General features: G+C 41.3%; 1 protein-coding gene and 1 pseudogene across 1 annotated transcript; both read left to right on the top strand.

Moving 5' to 3' along the window:
- Nucleotides 1–405: 405 nt before the first annotated feature.
- TEX43 (testis expressed 43) lies at nt 406–5,956 on the top strand. Its single transcript, NM_001195070.1, has 3 exons — nt 406–491; nt 1,039–1,144; nt 5,722–5,956. Exons 1-3 carry the CDS (start codon nt 406–408, stop codon nt 5,929–5,931), a joined length of 402 nt encoding a protein of 133 aa, NP_001181999.1. The 3' UTR covers nt 5,932–5,956.
- Nucleotides 5,957–7,792: 1,836 nt separating this feature from the next.
- Nucleotides 7,793–8,960, top strand: LOC100848523 (large ribosomal subunit protein uL24-like; annotated as a pseudogene).
- The last annotated feature ends 6,475 nt before the right edge of the window (nt 8,961–15,435 follow it).

The following is a 15,435-nucleotide window of genomic DNA, read 5'->3' as shown; positions in this document are numbered from 1 at the left end:
AGATAAAATGGGTTAGATTGGTTTGGGTTAAGGCAAGTTTGATTTACACTCACAGGTATCTAAATAAAATCAGCTATGTGCAATATATAAAGAGGAAAATACGAAGTGATTATTTGTGAGTAATAATTGCTTAGTCCACTATATTTCCTAGTATCTTTGTCAAAGTTGTAGTAAGTCTGCAAACATACTTATTTTTTAAGTGCTCATGATAAGGATGATGATATACTCAAGGAGTATTTAAAAAACACTGAAAATGGCTCTAAGCCCCACATTCTTAACTGCTGAAGCAATTGCTCTGGGTTGCTATGAAGTTAGCAAAACATTGTTACATCTGAGGCAGCACTGTCGTCATAATTAGTAGGCTAGTGAAGTTCTAGATGAGAATTCCTGTCACTACTGGCAGTGATGGCTTCAGGCAAAGACACTTGTCCGATCCTACCTAAACTCACCAACAACTGTTCTGATGAGAATTCAGATAAGCTTGCTAATAAGTGAGGACTTAACGGTTTGGGGTTTTCCCGTGGTTTTGTTTGTTTTCAGTCTGGGAGTTACATTCATGGGGACGCCAATTCTGTGCTTCCCCTTGGTATCTATATAGAAAACTGTTCCAGAACAAAACTGTGTGTGCTAGAGAAAGCAAGACTGTCCTGAGTGTAGAGCATGTACTAAATTCAGAAGCTAAATTAGTGATTTTTGTGACTGGCCAGAGATTCCTTTAGCCAGAGCATAGGCCTGAGCTAAATCATGGTGTGCTGTTTTTTCCCCTTAAAATAAGGCCAAAATGAACATGAGCAAATTGTAAAGGACAGCATGCAGTTAGAGTAATGATATCCAGAGTGGACTCTTGGTGACACTTGGGGATTTAATGGGTCGGTTATCTACTATTAATAGGTGAGTCTCAAGGCAGTGACAGCTCTGTCCTGCAGATGCAGGGGTCCAAACCTCACAGACACAACTGCTTCCATTCCCTCAAATGATGCTAAAGCAATTGTATTTAGTTCACAAGATACCCTTTCTTCTTGCTTTCTTAATCTTCAGGTGTGAGATTCATTTGCCACGATTTTCCTTAAAGCAAGGGATGATCCCAAGACATTATGTAATGCCTTGGAAACAGAACATGAAATTCAGGAATGTGAATCTGAAGGTATTTTCCTATAAATATTCATAATTTTTAGAAAAACTATAGTATGTAATATATCTGTGAATAAGCATACAGCTCTACAGTGTTTTGAAATTTATTTTTCATTTGTTCAGCTTTATTGAGGAACAATAGACAAATATGATTGTGTATATTTAAAGTATACAACATAGGACTTCCCTGGTAGTCTAGTGGTTAAGACTCGTGTTTCCACCGCAAGAGGCACAGGTTTGATCCCTGGTTGGGGAAGTTCCTCATGCCGTGTGGTGTGGCTGAAAAAAACTGGAAAATTGTGAATCGCTATGTTGTACAGCAGAAACTTACGTAATATTGTACATCAACTATACCTCAACAACAACAACAAAATTTGAGGGCAACTCGGGGAAATATTTATAGCATATACAGCAAAGGGCTGCTGCTGCTGCTGCCAAGTCGCTTCGTGTCCAACTCTGTGCGACCCCATAGACGGCAGCCCACAGGCTCCCCCGTCCCTGGGATTCTCCAGGCAAGAACACTGGAGTGGGTTGCCATTTCCTTCTCCAATGCATGAAAGTGAAAAGTGAAAGTGAAGTCGCTCAGTTGTGTCCGACTCTTTGCGACCCCATGGACTGCAGCCCACCAGGCTCCTCCATCCATGAGATTCTCCAGGCAACAGTACTGGAGTGGGGTGCCATTGCAAAGCGCTAGTTTATTTTAAAAAATCTAAAAATAAGAGCTTCCCTCTAGTGGTTAGGAATCTGCCTGCCTGTGAATGATCACCGGTCCAAGATGATTCCATATGCCATGGGGCAGCTCAGCCCACACACCTAGAGCCGGTACCTGCAACAAGAGAAGCCACCACAGTAAGTCCACACACTGCAACTGGAGAAAGTCCACATGAGCAAGGAAGACCCAGTGCTGCCCAAAATAAATAAAATTGTTAAGTGTACAGCCCGATGCTTCTAGTGGAGGTGATGGAATTCCAGTTGAGCTATTCTAAATCCTGAAAGATGATGCTATGAAAGTGTTGCACTCAATATGCCAGCAAATTTGGAAAACTCAGCAGTGGCCACAGGACTGGAAAAGGTCAGTTTTCACTCCAATCCCAAAGAAAGGCAATGCCAAAGAATGCTCAAACTACTGCACAATTGCACTCATCTCACACGCTAGTAAAGTAATGCTCAAAATTCTCCAAGCCAGGCTTCAGCAATATGTAAACCGTGAACTTCCTGATGTTCAAGCTGGTTTTAGAAAAGGCAGAGGACCCAGAGATCAAATTGCCAACATCCGCTGGATCATGGAAAAAGCAAGAGAGTTCCAGAAAAACATCTATTTCTGCTTTATTGACTATGCCAAAGCCTTTGACTGTGTGGATCACAATAAACTGTGGAAAATTCTGAAAGAGATGGGAATACCAGACCACCTGATCTGCCTCTTGAGAAATGTGTATGCGGGTCAGGAAGCAACAGTTAGAACTGGACATGGAACAACAGACTGGTTCCAAATAGGAAAAGGAGTTCATCAAGGCTGTATATTGTCACCCTGCTTATTTAACCTATATGCAGAGTACATCATGAGAAACGCTGGACTGGAAGAAACACAAGCTGGAATCCAGATTGCCGGGAGAAATATCAATAACCTCAGATATGCAGATGACACCACCATTATGGCAGAAAGTGAAGAGGAACTAAAAAGCCTCTTGATGAAAGTGAAAGTGGAGAGTGAAAAAGTTGGCTTAAAGTTCAACATTCAGAAAACAAAGATCATGGCATCCAGTCCCACTACTTCATGGGAAATAGATGGGGAAACAGTGGAAACAGTGTCAGACTTTATTTTTCTGGGCTCCAAAATCACTACAGATGGTGACTACAGCCATGAAATTAAAAGACGCTTACTCCTTGGAAGGAAAGTTATGACCAACCTAGATAGCATATTGAAAAGCAGAGACATTACTTTGCCAACAAAGGTTCGTCTAGTCAAGGCTATGGTTTTTCCTGTGGTCATGTATGGATGTGAGAGTTGGACTATGAAGAAGGCTGAGCACCGAAGAATTGATGCTTTTGAACTGTGGTGTTGGAGAAGACTCTTGAGAGTCCCTTGGACTGCAAGGACATCCAACCAGTCCATTCTGAAGGAGATCAGCCCTGGGATTTCTTTGGAAGGAATGATGCTAAAGCTGAAACTCCAGTACATTGGCCACCTCATGCGAAGAGTTGACTCATTGGAAAAGACTCTGATGCTGGGAGGGATTGGGGGCAGGAGGAGAAGGGGACGACAGAGGATGAGATGGCTGGATGGCATCACTGACTCGATGGACATGAGTCTGGGTGAACTCCGGGAGGTGGTGATGGACAGGGAGGCCTGGCGTGCTGTGATTCGTGGGGTCCCAAAGAGTCGGACACGACTAAGCGACTGATCTTATCTGATTACCAAGATCAAGAGAATTAACACATTCATCATCTCCCCTAGCTACGTTTTTTCCTTGTAGTAAGAATGCCTCAGATGTACTCTCACCAGCTCTCAAGTACACAGTACCATTTTATTAACTATAGTCACTGTGTTGAACATTAGACCCTTAGAACTTACTCTTCCTAAAACTGAAAGTTTGTACCCTTTGTCTCATTTCTTCCTCTTCCCAGGCCTTGACAACCACCATTCTAACAAAAGTTGTTTGGTGCACCTGCCACATAAACTTGTAAACAAAAGTTAAATAGCAATATCTTACTCAAATACCCCAATTATAAACTTAAAATAGATAAACCAAAAGATATCAGAAATATATGTCTACACTTGTTCTACATAATGCCAACTCACAGTTGTTAAGTTCATCAGTCGTAGGCACCATTAATTTCAAGGCTGTAGTACAGAGTGTGTATTTTTTTATTGAAGTATATTTCATTTTCAATGTGTTAAATTCTGTACAACAAAGTGATTCAGTTATTTATATATATATACACACATATATATATATATACACACACACACATATATATATATATATACCCACATTCTTTTTTATATTCTTTTCCATTAATGATTTATTATAGGAGATTGAATATATTTCTCTGTGCCATACTGTAGGACCTTGTTTATCCATTCTATATATTCTAATAGTTTGCATCTGATAATCAAAAACTCCTAATCCAACTCTCCCCTACCTCTCTTCCCCCTTGGCAACCACAAGTCTGTTCTTTGCAGAGAGTGTTTTTACAGCTGTACTGCATACTCAGGTTGAAAGCTATGTGAACAGTTTGGCTAGATTTATAGATAAGACTCCTTGTTCACTCAGTGCTTCTATTCAGTACTCAGCAATTTCAAAACATTTTCCAAATTCAGATTGACCATTCACTTGTGAAAAGGTAAGTTGTTTCTTTAAAAGAGAATATAATATTCTGTAATAATCAGACAACAAGAAGTTTCAAGTTACGATTCCTAGGAAGAAATGTGTGTATGTAACTAATTTCCACATTTCTAATCAATAAGCAATTAATGTTGAATAAGAATATACTTTACCAAAACAGATGATATTATAAAATGTGAATATTATATATGAAACATTTCTATTATTCTTGACCTTACTCTTTAGAGCTATAATTTAGCATAAATTTTTCATTGTTATTTCACTTCTGCAATTTAGTTGACAGTATTCCTAACAGTTTTAAAGTGTAATTAACAACTGGTGTATGGAGCATCTATCTTACAGAGTAAAAGTGAAAACTAACCGAGAATTATAATGAAGTGAATGTGCGCTGAGTAAATGGTAGCTTTGCTTTACTTCCATTGTACGATTTTTCCTATAGGAGATGAAATAGCTATTTAACAACATAAAAACAAGAGCACAGCATAGGAGAGAGGGGGCTGCAAGACCAGGCCAGACTTTATTCAGCAATATCAGAGAATCAGAAATAGATGTACAATTCAGATAATAACCTCTTACTACAGATAATAAGTAACTGTTACCTATCCAACCGCAGTTGCAGCAGCCTCTGCATACTCTGCAGCTTATTTTACTTTGTGTTGTTGTTTCGTTTCTCAGTGGTGTCGACTCTTTGCGATCCCATGGACAGTAGCCCACCAGGCTCCTCTGTGCATGGGATTTCCCAGGCAAGAATACCTGAGTGAGTTGCCATTTCCTTCTCAGGGATCTTCCTGACATAGGGATGGAACCCAAGTCTCCTGCACTAGCAGGCAGATTCTTTACCATTGAGCCACCAGGGAAGCCCTAAAAAGAGCTTTGAAAGTCAGCAAAAGATTTTTCATTCATATATAATGTTTTATTCAACACTCAAAGAATTGTTTAATAATTCCCATTTTATATTTGAGAAAACTGAGTCCCACAGTGCATAAATGACTTGTACAAGGACACATAAGTGGTGAAGCTAAAGGTCAGTGACCTGACTCCAAGTTTAGAGTCTGCAGCCCACACCACTGGCTCTTCCTGTTGGTTGGAAGACACCAGTTAGCACTGCTTTTTAAAAAAAAGGGTTATTGCTCTGCCCACTAGAGATTCCTTCTTGACAGTAACAGAAAAACTACTGGGCAACTTCCATCTTAATAAAGTAATTTTTGGTGTGATATACAGCAGATTTTTTTCTTCCTCCTAGCACGCAGAAGCATGTGGGATCCATGCTGGCCCTTTGGAAGACTCTCTGTTTTTGGATCACAGTGAAAGGCTTTGCCATGGGGAAGATCGTAAAGTTGTCTTGAAGAAAGGCCCACCAGAAATAAAAATTGCAGATATGCCTCTGCATTCCCCTCTCTCCAGGTACCAAAGCACTGTGATTTCCCATGGCTTCAGGAGGCGACTGATCTGATCGAAGAATAAAATAATCAAGTAGTTCAGTCTCTCCCTCTCTCTCTTCCATAAATATTTCACCTACAGGTTTAATTTATTCAAAGGCTATAAGGCAACTGCATATTTTTTTACATTATTATAGCCTAGAAAGAAAATAGTCTCTGAGAACACCTGAGATGAAGTAGAGGAGCAAGGAAAACTGTTTCACTGAAATTAATTTCAGAGAAAGTAGTTAAGAAACAGCAGACTGATCCAGAACCACCATCTATCTTCACCACACTCCTCTACCTTTTTTTCCTCCTCATTCCATCCTTAATATTCATCTCTTCCAAAACTCAATGTCATGTAAACCAAACTGAGATAGACTTGGAGGATGTGGGATTATTTTTGCTACTTTTCTGATCGCCCCAACACCTTTCTCTCTGCCTCCCTCACCAACACACATACCCCTAAGGCTAAAAGAGACTGGTAACTAACCAATATGGTTATTAGAAGTGTTTGGTAGACAACTTTATGACGCATCATATAATTTTAGCTGAGATATACTTTCCATACTGGTTCAGTGTATTCAAGTATCAATATCCTACAGCAAAGAATTGATTCACATAACTTAAGAAATAAGAATGACTGTGTAAAAATGATGCACTGCTGTGGAAGATAGTATAGTGGTTTCTCAAATAATTACACACAGAATTACCTTATGATCCAGCAATTTCAATTCTAGGCATATGCCCCAAAGAATTAAAAGCAGTGACTTCAACAAATATTTGTACACCAATGTTCACAGCAGCATTATTTATTATAGCCCAAAGGTAGAAACAAATGTCCATCAACATTTGTTGGGGAGGAAAAAATTTTCCTCTATTCTTCTAGGTTCTTCTGATGGGTTTAAGAATTGAATTGACATGAGACAGATTAACAGGAGAAAATCAAACAAACGTTAAATAACATGTATTCATGGGAGAGAGCCGGGAAAACTGAGTAACTCACCAAAATGACTGAAACCCTCACTTTATATATCATCTTCAGCTAAAGACAGAAGAGGATTGGAGAATAGTGGTCTGGGCTTCAAAGAGGAGAAAGGTAATTGACATGGAGACAGAAAAGCAAACGTTCTGTAAATGTTTGTTGGGCCATGCAGAAACAATATGACATAGAGTGGATAGAGATCTCGAGCGTTTCCCCCACCATACCTTGCTCATGTTTTTGCAGACATCTCTGGCGAAAGCTCTATTCTTATAATAAGCCTTCTATCTAAATTCCTTTAGGCACTTTAGGGTACCTGGCTCAGTGACAGTCTCCTCACCCAACAGTATCAATTATTCTGTTCTACTTAATTTTCTCTAATTTTGTGTGACCCTCTAAATTACATCCTAGTAAGTGATTCTCTTTCAGATTATTCCTCATCTAATTTCACTCTCTTAAATGTAAACTGTAATTTGTGCCTATGGCTTCCTTCTTTAAAAATTCCAGGGACTTCCCTGGTGGCCCAGTGGCTAAGACTCTGAGCTCCTAATGAAGAGGGCCTCCTGGTTCAATCCCTGGTCAAGGAACTAGATCCCACATGCTGCAACTAAGAGCCCACATGCCTCAATAAAAAACGTGGCTCAGCCAAATAAAAAAATATGCTTTAAAAGATTCCCTATTCCACTGTGGTTTAATTTAAAACTCTGAATTTCTCCCCAAGAGAGCAGATTATCATGCTGCATCTTGGCCCAGGTGGGTTCATCCCCATGAGTGGTAAATCTCTGAGATTTCCAGGGTCAGAAATGCCAAGGGATATATTTTACACATATTGAAAATATTGAGATCATATTTAACCATTGCTAATTAGCTTCCAGCAGGCTAAGGGGCCGCCAGGAGCAGGTGAATAGGTGTGTCCCACACAGGGGTGTCTGGCAGAGAAGGTGAGCAGTGGCTGGAATGGAGCCAGCACTACACTCCCCGAGCTCTGTGCACTTCAGTGCACAACTGGGGCCCTGGCAATACAGGGGCCAGTTCCAAAGTCTTCACTACGACTTCTCTGGCTTTTCACGTGATTTACCACTAGAAGCCTGCCTGTCAGAAAGCGTCTTTCTTCTTTTAAGAATGTGCCCAAAACAATGACCACTGCTGAAGCACCAGCAGCCAAAATGAAGTTCAATTCTTTTGTGGCTTCTCATCAAAGCAAGAACCAGAAAAGTCACATCAGTGCACTTCCCCACGTTCACAGGAAGAGTATGTCTTCCCCTCTTTCCAAAAGAGCTGAGACAGAAGAGCAGTATTCGATCCGTGCTTATCTGAAAGGATGAAAAAGTTCAGATTTTGCGAGGGCCCTGCAAAGAGCAGCAAACTGGCAACACAGCCCGAGCTTATGGGAAGAAGTATGTCACCGACACTGAGTGCAGCAAGAGGAAGCTAATGGCACAGCTGTCCACGTAGGCATTCAGCCCGGCAAGGTGCTTGTCACTAGACAAAAGCCCGACAAAGACCGAAAACGATCCCAAATCTCGCCAAGTAGGAAAAGCAAGGGATAGACATAAGGAAGAAACAGTTGAGAAAATGCAAGAATCATTAGCAACTTTCATTAAAAACTGTTAAAATGGGACTGCCCTGGTAGTCCAGCGATGAGGAATCTGCACCTCCACTGTAGGGGGTGCCGGTTTGATCCCTGGTTGCACGTGCTGCCCAAAAACAGAAAAACCGTTAAAATGAAAAAAAAGGAGAATGTGGCAAAATATGTGGGATAGAAGGCTGGATTAAAAAGTCAGGATGTATCAACTTGTGTGGATAAGAAGAATGCCTATGACCAGATAACAGTGCTGGAAGCCAGAACATCAGAATGTTTACAATATGAGTTCTGAAAGGTGGAGTTATGTTTCTTATTTACATCCTCATATCTTTATAAGTTATCTGCAGCAAACACTGCTGTATTTTACCTTTGCAGACACTGCTCCCCACATGTGGAAGGCTCTCCTTTCTATTCTGCTGTCAAGAGTTTCATATTCAACACAACTGCCAACTCTTCTATGAAACCTATTTCATATTCTTTTTTCTCCAATATCAATTCTCTCCACCTTAACCTTTTCCAAGTTGGTTCTCTGCCTAAGCCTTCTGCTTCTTGACCAGAAGAGGTCTCTCCTGTGTTGCTCAAAAATAAAAAAATAAAAAAAGCTTTTTTTTTTTTAATGTTTTGTTGGTTTGCGCTTTTTAAATAAAGGAAATCTTTGTCATTGCCTATTAGAGATATTGTGATACTATAGAAATCAGAGGTAGAAATTCTTCAATGCTTCTGTAACTAACAAATTTACAGATAGAGCATTTTATTCACAAAAGGGAGCTTAAACCCTTTGGGTCTACCCCTCAGTGCTTTGCACTGAAATTACACCTGATATGTAAAAATTTGAAAACTGAAAAAAAAAGAAACTAAGGGATAACACATTTAGACAGAAAACCATGTCTTTTTTTAGGGACAAATTAAAAACCATCGGTAAAGTGCTTCTTTGGAATTCAAGGAAGGCCTCAGAGGCTACATTTTTTTCTACAGACAAGAGGCAGGCAGAGGACATGTTGTGAGGAGTCTGTTCCAGGAAGGCCCATAGAGTTCTGCTCAGTTACAGATACAGAGCAAAATCAGCAAAGCAAAAAAGCACATAGGGTGAAGTCCAAGGGACAATGAGCACTAATTTCCAAAAGTTCTCTTTCAGTGAAGTCACACAAGATATATTTACTTACCCCTAGCAATGAGCTGTGACAACTCTGTTCTTTCTTTGATCAGGAAAATTAACTTGTGCATTCTTTGGTCTTTTCTGGGGATTTAAGAGAATATCTTGCAAGTATAGCAAGGTTCATTTTCTTCCAGGTATTAGGAGACAAAGGTCATGGGGGGGGGGTTCTCAAGCAATCACAGGTGCATTTTATCCTAAGTGATGACTAGATGATCAGGCCTCAGCTGGTGCTACCCTCCAGAGAAGAGTTAAGCTTTAGAGTGTCAGAGAAATCAGAGCAGGCTCCAGCAGGATGCTGGATTTGAGCAATGGGTCAGATGTGAGCCAGTGAGAACTAGAAAGGACTTTCCACACATGGGAAAAGCAGAAACAGAGGCAATGAGGAAAAATCACTATGTTTACAGAATATGTGAGGATATCCTAGGCAGAGAAAAGTTTCCTGCTGGGAAATAAAGGTAATCTTAGGAAAAAGGATCCAGCTTATTGAGGACTTTAAATTCCAAACCAGTAGTTGAAATAGATTACTATTAATGATCATGACAGAGTTTGAGAAAAACTAACCTGGCAATAGTTCAAAGGATGAATTGAAGATTAAGAGATAAATAAACCGGTTTGAACATAAATCCAGGTAAGAAGCCCCAGTTAGGATCAAAGCTATGCAGATGGGGAATAGGGACCTCTATCGAGATGGTTTATATTGGAGTGAATGAAGCACACAAGCAAGGCTTGAACACGTGGTCAACCTATCCTGGAAATGAGTTTAGCTGCACTTGGTAAGTTACCTTTATAAATCAGGTCAGTAAGACACTATTGGAACTTTTTTTTTTCCATGCACAGCTTGTGGGATAATTCCTCAACCAGGGATCAAATCCCAGCCCTTGTGAGTGAAAGGACTGAGTCCTAACCACTGGACCACCAGGGAAGTCCCTATTAGAGCCATTTTAACCTCCAAGAAAAGCTATAAAACACTTTTACTAGAAAGACAGGTGGTAACGCAGAAAGGAAATCAGTGTGTGGTGTAGGAGTACCAGGAGGTGCAGTTGTTTTTTATTTTTTATGGTGAAGTGTTTTAAGAAAACCATTTAGTGTGACTAATCTGCTTTCCCTTTCAAAGGTAGTTCATTTAAGTATAGCCTGATTAGAAGGAATAAATAAGCCACGCAAAGTCAAGATTGGATCTGCTGTGTTGACTTATAAAAATTCATGAAAGCGATGATATTTAAGAGCTCATACATTCATATCTAAGATCTGATACATTTGAAATGAGCTATGAGCTGATGTGGGGGTGTGTATTTTTAATAAAAGCAGGAATGACATTTCTTTAAAAAAAATTTCATTGAAGTATTAGCTGATTTACAATGTGTTAATTTCTGCTGTATAGCAAAATAATTCAGCTACATATATATATGTATATATATATCCCCATATATGTACATTCCTTTTCATATTCTTTTCCATTATGGTTTATCACAGAATATTGAATATAGGCCCCTGTGCTGTACAGTAGCACCTTGTTTATCCATTCTCTACACAACAGTTTGCACTGCTAACCCCAAGCTCCTAATCCATCCCTCCCCCAGGCCCCCTCCTCCTCTGGCAACCAGAAGTCTGCTCCTTATGTCTGTGACTCTGTTTCGTAAATAAGTTCATTGGTGTCATTTTTAGATTCCTCATATAAGTGATAGCCTATGGTATTTGACTTTCTTTTTCTGACTTTGCTTAGTGCGATAATCTCTAGGTCCATCCATATCGCTGCAAATAGCATTATTTATTTTTTATGGCTGAGTAGTAAGGAATAATGTTTCTAATCACACCGCTCAGATTTTCTCAGTACAAAAACAAATAACATTATTAACACGCCTTAAAGATGTAAAGTGTCTTGAGGAAGCGGTAGTCAGAATAAAGCCCAGCTGCTGCCCGTGTCGTGCTGCTCTGTCAGATTCACAAGCTCAGTCTCTCCAGCCTCGCCTCCGTCACCCCATCCCACTGGCAATGGCCTTTCTGCGCTGCAAACATGCCAAGTTAGTTCTCATCTCAGAAATACCTGGAATGATCTTCCCAAGATTTTCCGTGGCTGCCTCCTTCTCATCACTCAGCTTTAAACCTGTATCATCTTCTCAGGGAGGGACAGAAGATGCTGTTGGAGGCCCTGCCTGTATGCCCCTTCACAGGGTGTGCATCCATCCCCCAGGTGCTGGGGGTGTTGGTTGCTTCTGGCTCAGGCCTTCGTCCTTTCGTGTGGAATTGCCCTTGGCTTTCAGGAGCCTCCTCACCTGGCACTGGTCCAGGAGATAATGGCAGTAACTTACACCTCCCCACCCAGGGGAAGGCCTTGGACAAAGGCTGAGTGATGAAAGGATTAGCAGCCTTCACCTCTGATGGCTCAGATGGCAAAAATTTCGCCTGCGATGAAGGAAACCCCAGTTCGCTCCCTGGGTTGGGAAGATCCCCTGGATGAAGGGAATGGCAACCCACTCCAGTATTCTTACCTGGAGAATCCCATGGACAGAGGACCAGGCTCCTCTGTCCTCTGTCCGCAGGGTCACAAAGAGGTGGACACAACTGAGCGACTAACACATGACATGACGCCTCTGAGTGGAGCAATTCATGATTCAGGGCTTCCCATGGGATCAAGCTGAGACTAACTTCTCCTAAAGCCATATCTTTACTGAACTTCATCCCCTGCTGTCTCCTACTTTTTCCATTCCCTAAAAGGTTTCTCCTTAAGATCTTTTAAGTAAGGAGTCCCACCTCAGATTCCGTTCACAGAGAAAATGATTCAAGACAGCTAGTGAGAGGAATGGTCCTAGGAAGCCAACTGGATGTAGGTTTGGCGTTGGAGTGCTTATCCACTAGATGGCAATGAGAACCCCATCATCGGTAGTGAGTGAACTGTCGTTACTGCTTGGCTTGCTGTCGTGGTGCCATTGCTAAGGTTTTCACCTGCAGAGAACCAGGACAAAATAAAGGAAGAAGGAGCTGTATTGAATTCTGCAATGGCTCTGGGTATTTAATATGCATGAGGAAAACAGGGGGAAGCTTGGTACACAGGAATGCTTGCTTGTACTGTCTTTGCCACTTCTTGGGAGTCTGTAGTTATTTCAAAATCAAAAGTTGTAAATGAAAACAGATAGCTATTTAGTGGGTGATGAGGAAGTTTACTGGGCTTCCCAGATGGCTCAGTGGTAAAGAATCCGCTTGCCAATGCAGGAGACGGGTTTGATCCCTGGGTCAGAAAGATAGATCCCCTAAAGGAGGAAATGGCAACCCATTCTACTATCCTTGCCTGGAAAATCCTTTGGGCAGAGGAGCAGGGTGGGCTACAGTCCATGAGGTTGCAAAGAGTTGGACTTGACTGAGCAACTGAGCTTGCAACATGAGGAAGTCTACCAGTTTAGGTGGGACTTAGAATGCAAAAGGGCTCTGTAGTGGATCTAGGTTATGGTATAAGAAACACTGCCTTTTGGGCCACATGACCCCCAAAATTCTAGGGTATTTGATGTATCTGTGGTAGATAAAGATGCTGTGTGAAATACTTGAGAACCCTAAATGTGAGAATTGCAGTGCAGATCTCTAGGGTCCTTGGGCAAGACTGTGTTACCTGTAGCAGAGAACTATACACCATTCACAAAACAGCGTCTGACACATTACCGCGACCTGGAAGTACCTATCTGATTATGAGACATCAAATCACTATGAAACAAGAGCTTCCCACCACAAGCTGAGTTTGGTCAGACCTACCAAATCGTAAGATGGGGTACACCAGCAGCATCCATCAGAAGATGGAAACAGTGCATCTGAAACTAGGCTCGAGCAGTTCCCCAAAGCATAACAAACCTGTGCAAACAAGTAGATCAGAACAACTACTACTTTTAAACTGAGGACAGCCTGCAACGTCAAAGTTGTAATTTGTTCCAACAATTCTCCTCTTATAAGTACCAGAAATTGCACCAACCAGAATGCCGGAGGACCTGCAACCAGATGGAATGACAATAACATGAGAAACAACTGGCTCTGAGTGGTACGAAGGGTAGATTGTAGCAGATGCTATTGGTGCCTTCCAGGTGGCTCAGGGGTAAAGAATCCGCCTGCCAATTCAGGAGACACAAGAGACGTGGGTTTGATCCCTGGGAGGGGAAGATCCCCTGGAGGAAATGGCAACCCACTCCAATATTCTTGCCTGTGAAATTCCATGGACAGAGGAGCTGGGAGGGCTACAGTCCATGGGGTGGCAAAGAGTTACATAACTAAGAACTGAGCATGCATGAAATCCCCTTTACAAACTGGAGTACCAGTGTTGGGTGCTAATTACACCTGCACTTTTCCCCAGGAGGTTGCATTTGGCTGATTGTTGGGTGCTAATTACACCTGCACTTTTCCCCAGGAGGTTGCATTTGGCTGATTGGAGCTGCCCAAGTCAGAGATGAAGCCTCCTTCCACAGTCTACAGAGGCAGCTGTCCAGCCATGGACTACACTTGCCAGCCTTTCTTGCAACTCGATAGGGCCATGTGAATATTTCTCCCTGAGAACAATTGAGATGTATTCTCTCAAGACCAAGATTAAGAATCTTTCTCCATTTGTTTTTTCCCTATGCTCCTCCTGCGTGTAAAGGGTGAAAACCCTGGGAAGAGGAGGCCACAGATAAAAGGAGGCTGAGTTCCTGAGTCACCATGTGGAAGCTGCCGCCAGTCAGGATTGTTAAATGACTGGGGTCACAGTCGCAACAGCTGCATTACTCTAATATCCTCTCTCTGTGAATTCTAATGGGATTCCTGACATACTGGGAAGTGGGGCTGGATGCTTCTGAAAGCTCCTTCTGATACACATTCTCTGGCACATTTCTTCTGAAATTTATAAACTATTGTACTTGAAAGTTATGTTGTCAAATAGGATCATTTAATTATCCTGTAGTAAATATTGCAGAGCTTAAAACCACTGCGTCAGAAGAACTGGTCTCTAGCTCTGGCTCTTCTACAAGCCTGTTATAGAGTCTGGAAAATATAACTTTACTTCTCTGAGCCTCAGTTTCATCAACTGTAAAATACAAATAAAATGCAGTGTGAACGAGGAGAGACAATATGACCTCTAAATTCCTTTCAAATAAAATCTCTTCGAGAAATGTACAGCAACAGCTCTTTACAGGCAGAGAGAAGTGGGAGCACAGAACTTTAGTGCATTAATGAATATTGCACTAAACTTAACCTATAATAAACTCTTTAATCACAGAGTATCTTTTATTATTGGACTTAAAAAATTGGAGATGAGTCATTAGGCTCTTCGCTTTTGACTCTAGATATAGTCAAATTGTCTTGACCAACTCAGATACTCCATTCAGTTGAGGCAGTAATTGGGGATGATTTGTTTCAGGAGTAGGAAATGGGGCCAGGTGAGTCCAGTGGGAAATGACTGGCATTGCCAAGAAACACTCCAGGGCACCAGGCCATGACCGTCAGTGACACACAAGCCCGCACTGACCATGAATCCCACAGTAAACCACAGGCTGATTGAAGTTCTGTTTTCCTTTACAAACAAATAGGCATGGCGGTGTTCCAATAAAACTTTGTTTACTGGTTTCAGTTATCATTTTTAAAAAATTAACCAACCTAAGGAAGTCATTTAGAAGGCACAAAATTATTACAGAAAAAATCCTGCAAGCTATTAGATAAATCTGTTTCCCTGGTAAACATGAAGCCTTCTGACACTCTGCATCTCTAAATCACATCATATCATTTTGTTTGTGTTGGACAGGGCATTTAACTACTCTCCTGGTGTTTGTGTAAGGAACTTGGGCTGGCCGTAGATAAGGGAGGGATTG

Source organism: Bos taurus, chromosome 7 (genome assembly GCF_002263795.3).
Source record: "Bos taurus isolate L1 Dominette 01449 registration number 42190680 breed Hereford chromosome 7, ARS-UCD2.0, whole genome shotgun sequence".
Lineage (NCBI taxonomy): Eukaryota > Metazoa > Chordata > Mammalia > Artiodactyla > Bovidae > Bos > Bos taurus.
The sequence above is the reverse complement of the archived record's forward strand: the minus strand, read 5'-3'. Positions and strand labels throughout refer to the sequence as shown.